The 15,776-nt window shown below is 37.3% G+C and overlaps 1 protein-coding gene across 1 annotated transcript in view; it reads right to left on the bottom strand.

Moving 5' to 3' along the window:
- Nucleotides 1-15,776, bottom strand: part of ANO4 (anoctamin 4) — a 111,719-nt gene that overhangs the window by 85,749 nt on the left and 10,194 nt on the right. Inside the window, exons 2-3 of the mRNA XM_042889934.1 lie at nt 5,959-6,095; nt 513-671 (exon numbers count right to left, since the gene is read on the bottom strand). Of these exons, the coding sequence (XP_042745868.1) occupies nt 513-671; nt 5,959-6,095 (296 nt within the window). The remainder of the gene's footprint in view (nt 1-512; nt 672-5,958; nt 6,096-15,776) is intronic.

The following is a 15,776-nucleotide window of genomic DNA, read 5'->3' as shown; positions in this document are numbered from 1 at the left end:
GATTAGGACTACAAGGGAGATTGTAGTCAGTTTTCAAATTACCAAAATATCTCCTAAGACCCTACACCTTAGCTGACAAGAACACGAAGGCAGGGGTCTTGATATGTCTCTGAAACAAGTACCAAGATCCTCATCAATGAATGGAACAGGTAAGAAATGTACATGCAGAAGTGAGCACTGCACTGAGTAGAATTTAGGCCATCCAAAACCAGCATTTGTTTTCTCTATTTGCACAATGCAGAGGATGAAATTCTATGGCCTACTTGTGCATAAGATTGAAAAAGATGACTCTAATGGCCTGTTTTGGACTTCAATCCATGTGTCTGATTTTCCTTTAGGCTATGTTTTCCTGCTGCTCTGGCAATAAGTAGTCTATATTTAGTCATGCTTAAAAGCATTTTTTTCCACTACTACAACAGTGCAAAGGGGTCTCAGAGTAAACACAATTCACATTCTGCACAGATTTAAAAGTTCAAAGCTTTTTTTTTTTTTCTTCAGGGAAACTCCTTTACCTCTTTTTCCATTTGAATTCCTTCTGCCCTGATGTTTCTTTCAAATACTTCCCTCTTTTCTGTCTGTGGATTGGATTTTCTGTATACCAGGATGTAGTCAATCCGACATTTTCCATCTCTAAAATACAATCCATTGGCTTTGTTTTTATCAGGTACTTCCTGTAAAGAGAAATTCAAGCAATTCAGTAATGTTAATTTGCTTTGGTAGTTGTTGCATCAGCGTTTGCATCAAGTTTTCAGTAATACTTGAAAGATAAGGAATTGTGACAAGATGTCCAAGTTTTCATGTACTTTACATACAGTGCCTCTGAGGTTGTCTGAAAGAAGTACAAATTTCCCCATTTCAAAACCAGGAGGTCTTCTTTGGTAGAAGTTTGGCCATGTAGGTAGGTATGGGATAGGAGAGAATAGAGAATGCAAGTCAACGTTCTTCTCCCACTACCCTCTAGAAAATTGGGAATAACTTTTTGCATTAAAAAAAGAGCAGAAAACAGTGTAAGTGAAATCTGAATATAAAAGAACTTAGTGTAGTGGAATGTCCATGTACACCCGAGAAGAATTATGAATGGCTTGAACATTAACTGTACTGAGAAACACTAAATTTGGTGAGAAGTTTCTTCTTGCTTTGTGATTACAGTAGCTTCTCTGCTTCACAGGACAGAGCCTTGTGCCTTCCTCACTCATAACTCAGAATTTTCTTGGCTTATGGAAAAGCTTAGGCAACCCACAATATATATTTGAACATAATTCCCAGTGTTTGGTCTAGTGATACATAAAAGGAATAAGTAGTATTTCTTGATTACTTCCATTAAAGAATGTGCCTGTTCAAATTTTTGCTCAGAGAGAAAGAAAATGTTGTTAATAAGAGGTCAAGTGGGTCCTTCTAATGAGATCCAAGAGGCAAACTTCTGGTCTGTTTTAGAAATTCACGAGATGAAGTCCTCTGAAGCTTCTCCTCACAACTAAACACTACTTCCACACAATACCAATTTTGCCCAGGGATTAAATTTTTTCCTTCACCCAAATTGAAACTGTGTGCAGCTGGTGAGTTTAGAGCATTTTGTTGAAGTAATGGATACAGTAAATGATATGTGAAAACAAACAGCTCTCCCTCAGAGAGGGATAATGGGTAGGGACTTCAGGGGGCATCAAGATGAGTTGACTTCAAGCTGAAGGGAGAGTTAGGCTAATTCCTCTTTCTCTTTCTAGAATTTTCTCAATTATTCCTGCCATAAAAAGCCATGCTCTATAATATATGATCCAATCCCCAGAAAAAAAAACAAATCCACTAAATTGCCTTTCACTTATAGGAGAAATAGGGAATTTTCAGAATACTTTCAATTAGGAGAATTGCTCTTTAACTTCAGTTACAAAAAAAGTGTTAATAATACTGATAGGTCAATTGATTCTAGGGAAGGGAAGGGAAGGAGAGGAAAGGAGAGGAGAGGAGAGGAGAAAAATCCAATTCAAGGAGTTAAATGTAAACTTACTACGTGATTCTCAGTGAGCATTTTCTTTAAATGGAAAAAACAATGAAAGCATCCAAATGTACCATCCCCTTAGTACACCCAATTTACTGAAAGAAGAAAGGGGAATTCTAACATTCCTTCACTGCAGTGCCTGCCTGACTCCTGACACAGCTTAATACAGACTTGATACAGTGGGAGCTGTTCTTTAAAGTGAAAAAAAAAGACGTAAGCCCTAAGGAAATAACAGTAATAAACCATTTATATCTATACTGCATATAATACTGACAAATGATTATATCAGGATATCAGAAGTATTTTTCACAGCGTATTAAATATGAAAACAGCTCAGGAAACACAGTCATTTTTTTTCCTATAAATGATGTTGAGAAGACATGAAAAACCAAGCAGAGCATTTAAATAAAAGAACAGTGCAGCAGAAGATTCAGAGGCAGTGGGCCAGCTTAGTGGTTCTGCTCTGGTTTCTAAGCCTCCTGCTGTTCTTCCAGTTCTGCAGGTCCTACAGACACCATGTGTATTCTAGCATACGAAGGAGGGCAGTGGGGATCTATCCATAGAGTAGAGGACAATCTGTACTGAGGGCCTGCTCTACACACCATGTAGGACTGAGGGTTTACTTTGGGCCCACTCCAGTGTTGTTCCAGAGACTCTGTAGCTGATATCAGCTCAAGTACATCTCACAATTTATTTGCATCCAGGAAAGATCCACGTTTGAACTCTGCAATACAATCCAAAGCATGGGTAGGGCTTATTGAGAGATTCACTTCAAATTTACACTCTTGATTGGAACTAAAATGGTAATAGAGAGCAGCTCAGACTTCAACACAAGGAATGTATCTTTCTCCACAAAGAACAGTGAATCCATTGGAAAAACAGATTTGCCCTCTGGCTTCCTATGTTTCACTTTTCTCTAAAAGAAATTCATTTAGCCTACACTGACTCATCAGTGCATGTAGAATCTTACAATTAAAGGATGCCTAAGAGATTTAGATAAGTTATTTATCCTGTAGGACTAATTTCTCAATAAGTATGACTGCCTGAGACAATTACTTTCTCTTGGATCTGTGAAACCATCCCAACTCCAGTATTGTCATTTTTCTTCCAGAAGGGTAGCTTTGACAACATTGTCACTTGGAAGTAGTTTTCATTTTAGAAATTCTGTATGAAAAATTCAGAGTGATAAACTCTAGCAGACTGGTATGGGCTCCAAGTAGGTACACTTGCTGTCTCCCTGTTATAGCCTGTAAGGAGGATTTACAGAGTGAGCTTGTTGCAAGAACTCTGAGGGTGCAAATGTCTTACATGATATAGAGACACTCAAATTAGCTTATCAGTGTTAGGAAACAGCAGCTGCAGGGCTTTTTGCATCAGCCTCAGCATTCTAGATTTGCGCTATTCCAAACAGAGACTTTTCTGCCACCTTGGTATTCATGCTTTCCAGACACTGCCTCTCCTTTCCCTCTGTCATGACTTCAAAATTCACTTTTCCTTAAAAAAAAAAAAAAAAAAAAAAAAAAAAAAAAAAGTCACTGAAGAAGACAGGAATTTGAAGGAAAAAAGAAATGTAGTTAACATGAACTGAGTTAAATACAAGACAACTAAGCTGAAACTGCACAGGGTATCAGAGGTGCCATAAAGAACATCAGAGTTCTTATGTGCAATATGAATAACTTTTTTTCTGTCATAATAGTGCAAGTTCCAATTTATACAAAAGATTGTTAAAACAAACACTATTCTGCACAATGTTAGTAACACTAGACCCAAATATCATTAGAATTTGAGTTTAAAGTGAAGAGTGTATGGGTGACTTTTACAGTTTTAATTTCAGAACTATTTATATCAGATGGAATCTCAAGAACATATATGTTATTTTAAGTAGAAATCTTTTTTTTTTTTAAAAAAAAGTTTCATCATTCTAACTTCCTTAAATACAGAAGGCTTATTTAATACGCTGTAGAAGGAAAGGCAGAATAGATGAAGAAAAAGCGTAGATCTTAAACCATTTTCTCCTTCTTTCTGTTGCAACTCTAATTCTCAGAAAATGAAGCTTCAATCAAAACAAAGTTTCAAAATTCTAGTAACAGTATGTCCCAAGATTTAGATTTGTAACTATACACCTAGTACCTACTGTTCTCTGATCAATGCATACAAAGAAAAACATGATTTTTAGTTTGCTCAGACCTCATTTCTGTCTGAATGAAACAAAAAATGATGACACATCTTTAGCCAGAGGGCGTGTTGAATCCTTATCTAGCTCTACATCTTTGATGTTACTGTTGATAAAGCTTTATCCATAAACTCTTCAAGGGATTTTCTGGTTAAGCTTGAGCAACAGACAACTGAAGCAAACAGTATTCCAACTTGTCAGCTAAGCAAACTAATAAGAAAACTTCATGTTCTTTTTTTTTTTTTTTCTCCCTTCCTCTAAGGTTTTTGGATTATACATTCATTTTCATGGATTGAAATAAGAACATCTGAAAAATGTAATAATTTTCTTCTGGAGTAAATCTGGGGACTCCATAGACTTCAAAACTTTTTTCTTTTCTTTCTTTCTCACTTTTTTTTTTTTTTAATTTTTTATTTTTTTTGGTAGGCCACGACTTTTTTTTTTTTTTTTTCTTTTATACATCTAATTGACCTATATGGTTATTTTCCTCAGTTATGGTTATGCAATAAATAAATAAATAAACCTATTCAACTAGGAGTATTTTCAGACATTTTCCCTTTCCCTTTAAAACACCTAAAAAGTATACATTGAACAGGTGAAAAAAGGTTTTGCTGTTAAATAAACAGCAGCATATATTGTTTTCTCTCATCACTTCTCTTCCTGATCATTTTCTGCTCACTTTTCCTCTTTAATATGCAAAAGTTGTGTGCTTTTCAACCCTGCCCTTTAGTTAGAGACCACATGGTACACGATCACAAAAAGCTACACATAAATATCATGCCAGGTTACTGTATTATAATTCAAGCAGGTAAAGAGGGCCCTTTGTAGGTTGTAGGGGAGGCTGTGAAAGAGCAGTGAGGGAAGGGGAAGATGAAATTGTGAGCAAGGTCAAACACATCTCTCAGTGGAATGAATTTTGTCACTCTAATTATCTGTCTAAACATTCTAGGAGTGTAACTCTCTGTGGGCTGAATTTCTAGTACAAGAAAAATTGCTCCATCAAATAGTCTTATTGTGCTCTCTGTATCAGTTGTAGTTTCCATGGAAATAAATAGGATGCATTACTTTTGGTACAACCTATTTAACCTACATAACCTACAAAACACTCTAGTTCCTGGAAAAGTCATTGTCTGTAACTATGCCTTCTAAGATACTAAACAAAAGACTTGGGGCAGAGGCTTAAACAATATCCTATGGTCTTCCATTCTTCTTAGTTGTTAGCATGGCATCTTCCAGTTCTAATGTGTGCCAATCAGCACTTTGCCAAAAATCCTCAGGCACAGCTGGAAGGTAACCACTCCAAGTAGTCTGGTTGTGGTCACTCGTCTTAAGCAGGTGAAAGGAGGTCTTAGAGCCAGGGATGAGTCCATGGTCTCCTCACTCCCTGAAGTAGGCATAGCGTTCATAGGCAGTTAGAACAGTTAAAAGGTATCACATTCCCTTCTGCCCAAAAGACACAGAAAGGCCCAAATTTTCATGCTCGAGCCTACAGTGCTTTGCCTGTATTATAACATAATTTAAAAGGGACTATGTGCTGAACGATGATTCTTCCTTGGTATGTCCTATGAATCAACATTACGTATCAAGTCTGTTCTGCTCTTTACTTGATTGGAAACTGTTGTGTATCTGACACCTAGCACCTTTCATGAGATTTACAAGTGCTTCTCCTTCATCCATACTCCAGATGGATTAAGATAAGGGAAATCTTCTCTTGTAGAAAATGAGATTTTGAATGAAATCACATTTATTCCCTTTCTATAGTGAACATTATTTTAGTAATTTTCTGTCTTACCTCTCCCACCACTTCCAACCTGCTGGCATCATCAGAAGTACTGGTCAAGTTACCATGGTGAAGCAGGGAATCATCATCTTTGGAAGGGCTGTTCACACCTTCTAGCTCATCAAAAAAAATGTTGACATCCTTGGCTACTGAAAAACAAAGATAAAAAACATATGTTTAAATACATTCGAGCCAAATGAAGATGAGTGTAACACATTATCTGTTATCCCGCTTTTTAGTTCTGGTGTATCTATGACGTTAAGTTTAAAATCTCCTGATGAGCAGTGGTGAAGATTTAGGATATCATAGTATCTCTCTGATCTTAAATAAGTAATCAACTGTCACAATAAAACATTTGTTAGCTATTTCCTTGGATTCTCTTAGGATAAGTGGCTTAAAGGATTGCTTTCTTTATCACAGCCACAAAAAATTGCTTTCAATGAGGAAGGTATTTTTAAACTACTGCACAAAATATCAAGTTAGAAATTGCACAGATCTGCGGCAGAAGATCTCAAATAAGTACTGCTACTTGAAAGACACTGAATATATGAGCCTGGCTAATCATAACTTTCACCAAATTTGGCATCTTTTTATATATATAATGCTAACATATTCAGATTACTGATTGCCCAGCCTCCAGTCATGCTACATTAACCCCAACTTGATAAAAATCAAGGAGGCGTAAGGTCCTGGACCACATTCCCCTGTTTTGGAGGCCTGTCAGTGGGTCTCAGGTCCAAGACACTGGTGTACATGGAGAGAGGCCCCAGACAGTGCTCAGGGTAGCCCTGCTTGCCCACCCCAGGTCCATGTCTGTCACTGATGCCCCTCACTGGGCCTAATCTTGATCCCCAATCTGCAGGCTAAAGTCCTCGCCTGGCCTCAGCCCATCCCCAGAGAGGTGCCCAGTGCATGGGGTTGCAGCTGTCCCAAGGCTCCCTGGCTGCTCTGCTCCCACCTGAGTGGTGGGGTGGGCCCTGGCTATGGGGCACTGCCCTGATAATCCAATGGGGAGCCCCCATGGAGCAGTCAGCTAACATCATGTGTGACTGAATACAACAACTTGAGTAACTGAGTTTAATTTCTTGCAACTTTTATGCAACGTTGTGTCATGATAATTTTATAGTAATTAAAATAAAAGCATTGGAAGACTTTGAACGCGTTAAATGCTGGCACTGTACTCAAGCTTAGAGTCAGGAGACAATGGGAAGCTGTGGGCAGAGTGGCTTTGCATTTCTACAGTACCATAAAGGCCATTGGCTTCAGAGACTGAGGGGCTGCTGGACAGAAGACATGGGAATGGAGATATGGGACAGGCAGGCTGCAGCCAGCTGGGTCTATCTCTGCACTCCAAAGCTGCAGATCTTGGGTGAAAGGATGGTGAAGAGCTGCATGTGGGGAGAAGAAAGATATCTTTGTTGAGGATCAAGCCTCAGCTGTGCAGAGGTTTCATTTACCTCTCCAGCCTCATGTTTCATAGGCAAAACCCAGAATTATGACAGCAGAGTTGTTTTGGAAGGGGCCCCCAGAAGGCAGCTGCTGAGCCTCTTCCCCTGACTCATTCCTGGCAGAAATTTGTCTAGTCCACCATTCCTCACTGTTTTGCTAATCCGACTGACTTTTTGGACACATTTTTCTGTTGTACAGTATACCCCCGGCCCTTTTGCTTCTCTGCTGTTCCCCTAAGTAGATGACAGGCAGTTGTCATTACTGTTGATGTGAATTTATATTAACAGATAACAGACAAAAATCTCTAATTGCTAATGGCAACTGTACTCCATTTTTAACTCCTGGCTGCAGGTGTAAAAACACATTCCTCTACTGTGGAGAGAGTAAATAGCTGCCAGAAATTAAAGGACATTAACTGTTCCCCAGCCATCATAAGTGCTATGTGACCTCCTTTCCACCTTTCCCTTCTTCAGTGGGCTATGACCTAGTTTAAGAAATCTTTTTCCTTTAAATCTCCAACGCAACAGACTCTGTAAATTACCTGTGCTTTACTCTCACAATGCAGGGAAAGATTTCTTCATGTCCTGGACTTGCATCTATGCTACAGTTTACATGTATTATTATTTTACTGTCCACTGTGAGCACTGCTGCCCTTTTGCACTTGCCTTGTATAGTATCTAAAGTCTGTTACTACAACTGTGGGTAGATTTAAAAAAAAAAAAAAGAAGACCCTATTAAAAGCTTCAAGAATTCTTCATTTGCACACACACAATAAGGACAATGTTGACAACATACCTTGTATTTTACATCACAGTACTTTAACTTATGAGGCCACGAATAATTTCAGCAGCAACAGAAAGGTATACACATCCAAACTAGATACAAACCTAATCAAACCTAATGAACTAACATGAATACTGTAATTTTTAATTGAAATTCAGAATTTCTAATGCTTTATGAATGTATTCTCCATCTAGGCAGTATAACAAGAAATTTTGTGCCAGATTAAATGTTTTTAGGATAACATACTAATCCCCAAGTTTAGCAATTTTGGAGATGAATATTCTATCTCATAAGATAATAATCTAGATGTAGATCACTACCAGTTTTTGCACAAATGTTCAAATGAGAAGAATACTCAACATAAAGAACTACTGGAACAAAAAAACCTTTGAATTGATTTGAAGCTTAGCTACAAGGACCTGTCTGGACTGCCAGTAATGGAAAACTACTTATATCAATAGCACACAGGTAATTGTTGGTTGGAAGCTTCAACGAACAGGATAAATAGTGAAGAGATGTTCTGAACTACCTTGTCTGTGATCCAGCTGTCTATGACCCTCTTCCAGTCACAGAAAGTTTTGCTACTGGTGAGAATGCGGAGATCTTTATACTTCAGTTGCCTTGCTGTTTTTATTTTTGAAGATACACTCTTATTATTTCACTCACTGGTACTAAACATGGGACTGAAACATTTGCTAAGAGCATTTTTCTACCCAAATCTCATTGGATAATAAACAATATAATTTAATAAAATATTGTGCCACAAATGTCAATAAGTAATTTAAAAACTCACAAATCTTATTTGCTTCACTTCAGCAATGGTGATGATACTTCCAGTGCAACTCTTCTGTTGGCTTTACCTAACTCGGCTATTGTACTGCAATGAATAAGAGCACTCACTCCTACACTGCTGCTAAAGGCATCATCAGGGCTCCACTTTCTCTGCTCCCTTCAGACTATGATAAATACATATATCATCAAATGATCCTAACAGAATGATATCTAATACTTTTATTATTTATATGCTTTTGACCATTCATTTGAGAAGCAGGCTGGTACTGGTATATGGTGATATCTTTTTAGGCAATGAAATTTAATACCAATGCAGAGCAGTATGTACATTGCTACGGGAGATATCAAGAACTCCCCCCTATGGTTTTAGATCAGCTTCATTATGCATGTTCATTTTCCCCCTTCATGTTCCACTTTGTAGGAAAAAAAAATAAAAATCAGTGAGTCGAAAATTCAGAATCCCTTGAGGAATTAAAAAAATGTGTGAATACAAATCATTTTAACACAAATGTAGCAGAATCACATATCTTGGAAACTGAACTCTAGGAAATTCTAAGCAAGAATCCCTGTGAAACTCAATAGTTCCACAAGCCTCTCTGGACAGAGAGCACTCAAAAGTTACACCCTTACCGTCCTGAAGACGGACACTCAAAATTCAAGGTGCCTAAAAATAAGAACTTTCATTCAAAACTGAAAGTTGACTCATCTGGGGCAAGATGGAAGTATGGTCAGAGATGATGCTTCTGTTAATTAACAGCTTTATTACTGATTGTCAAACTTTGCCACCAAGTATATTTTAGTTTTGGGGAATACAAGTTATAAATCAATATTGCAGAAGGTGCTCTTTGGAGACTTTTAGGTCTATCAGGTTGCACTGAAGAGTGAATTTCTTTAAAAATTATTCACAGCAATGTTTATAGTATGTGTAGAGTCTTTTTACAGGAAGATAATGGTGAAAATGGTTGATTTTAAAATTCCCAGTATAGGAAAATAGTTCCTAATAAAAAACTTGAGAACAAAACACCTATTTTGCAGAGAATTACAAAGCTTGAGTAGCTTTGCAGAAAAACCAGGACTCCTCCATTTTGTTGTACTACAGGTTATTTTTTTTGCTTCTTTCTGTTGGATTTTTATATACAAGCATTTTCCTGCAGTCAGTGAGCCTGGCAGATACAAATATTTCTGCAAGGAGGGAATGCTAGAGCTACAGCAGCCCAGAACTTTTTGAAATGCTAAATTCTGTAACTATGCAGTGATCTGTTACCCTGTCTCAAGAAAATCACAGATTTATGATTTCCAGACTAGGAGGAAAAATGAGACAATCAAATGATTTATTTTTATTAAACCTCTCAGGAGTCAATGCAAACTGGAAAGCCAGAGATATTTTAGTTTTGATTTTACTGCAATGGCAGTGGAAAGAACCAAATCACAGGAGTTTATGGAAAGAGCTTTGAAATCACAACTTTTTTTTTTTTTTTAACAGAACTATTTACCACTTTTCAGCAAGACATCCAACTTCTCAGAACAATACCTAGGATAAAGCCATGTAAGCCTTTGCCAGCTTTTGTCAGGGCACCCCTAGGCATGTCTACCCTTGGCCAGACCCCCAGAGCTCCCCCACCTGCTTCAGCCTCATATCCCCACATCTCCCCGAGGCTCATCAGCCCCTGTCCAAGCCAGGCCACATCAGGGCTGGGCTCCAGCTCCCTGTGCCACCTGCCCAGCTGGGCCCACCTGCAAGCCCACGGTCTGACCTTGACCCAGGGTGCAGAACAGGTGCATCATCCCCTTTGGCAGTTTTACACCCAGTGCAATCCTCTACTTTACAGTGCATATTTATAGCCATTTTAAGATAAGTAAGGATTGTTTCTTGACTGCCTCTTATAGACTACTGATAATTTCTGAACATACTGCTGTCAAGAGGAAACTGAAGCACTTAGACGAAAATTTTGGAAATGCATGTTTAAGACTCAAGCATGAATTGTGGTAGTCAAACACAGAATTTAGCTCTGAAGCATTAGAAGTGACTTTTAGTTCTTTTATAATATCAGTACATTCACATGGAAGTATATATATGTAATACAATAACTATCTTCATTCTTAGTCTAAGAAAGAATAAGGAGGGCAGAAAAAAATAAAGAGTTTCAGAGCAAACTGTTTGTTTTAAGTAATTAATCATTTATAAAACAATAACAACAACAAACCTCTACTCTCGAATAATTACATTTAGAGTTTTCCAAATGGAAGGACTGAGCAGCTACCTAAATTTACACAACATGGCTCCCGAAAAGTAAAATGGTCAGGAAACTCATGGTAAAAAATATCATTATTAAAGTAAATCATTAGCCTTTTAAAATTTTCATTCAATGCTAACAACACCTGGGATCAAAAGTAACAATCACTATTCCAAGCAACCACCTTTGAAATAATATTTAAGTTTATTTTATTGTTATTGTTCGCTGTTCACAGGACTGCAGTTTATAAGACATTCCATTGGACATGTAGCAAGACTTTACAAAATATCTTTCCAGAAAAGAATATGTCTGAATGTTATAGAAGTTAATTTCCCAGCAGCAATTGTGTCTGTTCTGGATAAAGAAAAAACATTGTCTCCAAGGCTGTGAAAGTCACATCCTTTTCAAATGGCTCTAAAATCATCTTTAAATCAGAATGGTAATTCTTAGAAGACTCTTTGTGTAATGCTTTTTAGTTTTGAATTGCTAAAACAATTTTGAAGCTTTCTTCATATTATATCCAAGAATCACTTCCAAATACTTTACATACTTCCAAATGCTTTACATAGGGTAAAATTCACTTAAATGTATATATCCACAGTCCACATATTTTGTGTCTAAGCTGTAATACTGTTTTAAGTTAGCTTATCTCCCTAAATTCCATTTGCAGGTAACAGAGAAAAATAGCCACTTTAAAGTCATGGGTCACCTAATCTGTATTAGCCACCTACTTCAGATTGAGACAAATTGAGATCTAGACATCCTTGTTACTTTCCACTAACTATAAAAGGTACTTATATACTGAACTGAGATGTTGATATCTTCATTGCAAACCTCTGCGTCTGAATTAGATGAACTCTGTTTTTATCACCACAGAAAGACAACATACTTTTAAAAGTAACTGGAGGTTTTATCTAAAAGTTTAACATTTGAGGATGTAAGTAAATCTGTGCCCTCTTGAATCAGAGAGTATACCATTAAAATATGACATAGTACCAAGTTGAGATGTGGCCATGTAGGAAGAATTCAGTTTGGAAAAACACTGCTCATAATTCTAATCTTGGCATCTAATTGTTTCAATTAAATCACCCTCATGCCTGAAATGGAGAAGATAGCAATTTCTTGTATAAAAATGTAGTAACTTCCCTGAGAATGTGTTTATCTTTGTTTATCTATCTTGTGTATTCAGACTCTGAAAGATTATAGTATTTTTTCAGCCACTCCAGTCCACAACCACAACTCGTCCCAGGCCTCTATTTGAGCTATGGCATATTAGTGGCGTTCCTGATGAGAAAAATTTTTAGTTTACAAAACATAGAATTCACTCTAAAAATACAATTTAAATAATCAGGTGATTCATTATCAAATGATCACTACTGTCATTTTGCAAACTGAGTTTCCCTTCCATCTCCAAATTGATCACGGGACCTGATTTTACCACTGTATGGTTACTGATTCTTATGAAAAAAACAAAGTGCAGATTCATTCTTTTGTGTCTTATAGTAACTAATAATGTAAGTTGCTATTAGTTTTAGAAAGCTATTAGCTTTATTAAGTAGCTTTAGAAAGTTGCTATGCAAAATTCAAAGTTTAAAATTGGAAAAAAGGGAAACAGGAAGCCAGCTATCAATGTCACCATACCATGTGCTTTGATCCTTGGCTAGCACAAGATTTTTCAACATAATCTGGAATTTCAGTGAGAATTTTCCATAATAATTTAGATTCCATAGTTGCATCAATCTTTGGGGTGGGTGAGGGTGTCTTCAGCCTTTGTTAAACAAACCAGTGTTTTTTCTAACATAAATCTTGACATTTATCCTGCAATTGCATGTGAGAAGGATGGCCCCATCCAACCTGGCCTTGAACACCTCCAGGGATTGGGCATCCACAATCTCTTTGAGCAGCCTGTGCCAGCACCTCACCACTCTCTCAGTGAAAATTTTCCCCTGGACATCTAACCTAAACTCCCCGTTTTTTAGTTTGAAATCATTCCCCTTTGTCTGTCTTCCTTCCTTAGATAAGCAGGAGTTCAGTTGTCATGAAAAACTCATTACTTCTGATCCCAAAATTTACCTTGTGCAAAAATATGAATATACTCCAGTACTCTGTAAAAACATGGAAATTCAAATCCAGTCTTAGGTCTCAGACTGAAGGATACATATATTATAATAATAATTCACAGAGGTATTTAAGAAAGTCAAGAATCGATTAAAGTAACATGACTCAATATTTCTCATCGTTTCTGCATAGGAAATATATACTGCTGGAATTCTTATGTACATAATAATCCAAATCTCAGTAAAATATATCTGAGTGGCTTTCAATAGCTCACTGAACTTTTTCACAGATTTTTGTGACAAGTATTCACTTATCATTCAGTTTGTTAATTTGTATGTAGTAATATTTGTAGTTATAATTTCAATATATCTCAATTGATTTATTTGACCATCTAATTGATTTTACATCCAAGTAATAACTTACTTTCTTGTATAGCATTAAGAATTTCTGAAAAATCTACATCTGTCTTCTGTGCATCTGGTTTTATCCATATTTGTGTTTCCAAATGGTTAACCTGCAAATCCTCTCTTCCTTCTGAAGAAGTTAAAGGGTCTCTGAAAAATCTCTGAAGAGATTGATGGGGTTTGTGACAGTGAAGTAGAAAATCCAGCCAAGAGGCTTTCTGGTGTGGGAACATACACATGGAATAATGCTACCTATTTCCCCCCCCCCCCCAGCAGAACCAATTTTTCTTCAGGCAGCTTTTGATATAGCCAGAATTGATATAAAGCTAAATAGAATGAAACAACAGGCTCTGCTACAAGGAATGATGTAGAGTCACTACTGATGAGTTCCTTATTCAGGTGATTATGTGATGCCATGCCATAAGCATCTCCTCACCACGTCATCCACAAAATAAACTCCAAAATATGAAGACAGACAAAACATTTTGTTGCAAATGACACAGCACTACTGACATGGCTAGGCTAAAAAAAACCACACAGACACATAAAAGACAAATAAAAGCTTAAGATGAAAAACAACCATTAGGATAAAAAGAGCATGTACAGCATGTTTCAGCCACAGGACACCATAGGGTCTCACATTTATGGTCTAGGGAGCACTCTAGTACTACAGCCTATTTCAAAGGAGGTCTCACTGGCATGTAATTCTATCAGTTTAAATGTTATGTTGTCCTTTTAAAAGCATTACGGAAAATTTAAAACATAGGCCAGGGTGACATTTTCAAATTCGTCTGCACATGTGAATAGGCATGAGATTTGTCCCTCTATCAAGTTTTAGTGTTCTTTCAACATGAGCAAAGAAAGCAGGAATTTTTCAAAACGCACTCTTTCCATGTAAGAAACTATTACCACATATTAAGATAGGAAAAAGTATTGGGTATATGGGCTTAAACTCCTGGCTACAAGGTGCTCCAATGCAGCCAGAAATGGAGAGAGCTATCACAGAAGCATAGAATTGCTTATCACAAAAGACCTTAAAAGTCATCTGGTCCAACTCCCCTGCAATGAACAGGAACACCTACATCTAGATCAGGGTGCTCAGAGATCCTCCAGACTGACCTTGGATGTCTGCAGGGACAAGGCATCCACCAATTCTCTGGGCAACCTGTTCCATGTAGTCAGTTTTTATTAAATTACTCTTACACAGAGTTAGCAGTCTGCAGGAAGCTTAGAGCCACGTTACGAAGGACTTTGGAATAAAAAGTGCCAGGTCATTTAGGCCATTTCTATGCCTTCACTAGTGGCTACCACTCAAGCCTTTTATGGAAGCCTTTTTCTTTCTTCTGCATCCTGCCTATAACAAGCCAGTCTTCTGAATTTCCTTCTAACCTACTATACTCATAGAATGGGGAGGGACCAACTGCCAGTTGTCCCCAAGACACACTGCCTGGATAAGTATTACAAATTCTATTCCTGCACACCAAATTACTCAACTCTAAAATAGACCCTACTTCACCTTATGAAAATATAAACCTCAAAATGAGCATTCAACATTTTGAGTCTTTTATTTGTCAATGCTAAAATATTATAAATTCAAACCATCTTGCCCTAGAATATTCTTTTATTCCACTGTTAAATCACAGTCAGGTCCCCTTACAGATTCTTGTAAAGTGATCTGTCATAATAGCAGCAGGAATCAGTACTTAATGATGTAGAACAAAAAGAATTTCTTAAGTGAGACAGCTGAGTATTCATATAATAGCAGAATGGGGAAATCTGCAGACGGCCTCAGAGATGGCAGCCTAGGCTCTGTCCCAGAGGAGAATACAAGAAACTAAGGAAAAATACTGCAGCTGCTGTGAAAAAGGCATATAGGCAATAGGGCAAAAGTAGAAAGTAAGTAACGCACAGTTTTGTCAGTGATACCATTCATTTTCCTGTTAAAAACTCAGATCCACCAACCTGTCTCTTCAGTTCGAACCTTAGCTGGAGCAAAATACTGACAATACTGATACGTGTAAAATACAAATGATAGTCTTGTATACTTCTCTGAAATATAGTAGCCTTAAGATCTGAGCTCAGGACAAACAAACCAGGCCAACAATATCAG

This window comes from Lagopus leucura, unplaced genomic scaffold, assembly GCF_019238085.1.
Source record: "Lagopus leucura isolate 7727_CA_CO unplaced genomic scaffold, USGS_WTPT01 Super-Scaffold_100159, whole genome shotgun sequence".
In the NCBI taxonomy this organism is placed as follows: domain Eukaryota; kingdom Metazoa; phylum Chordata; class Aves; order Galliformes; family Phasianidae; genus Lagopus; species Lagopus leucura.
This window is presented reverse-complemented; position numbering and strand designations above follow the sequence as displayed.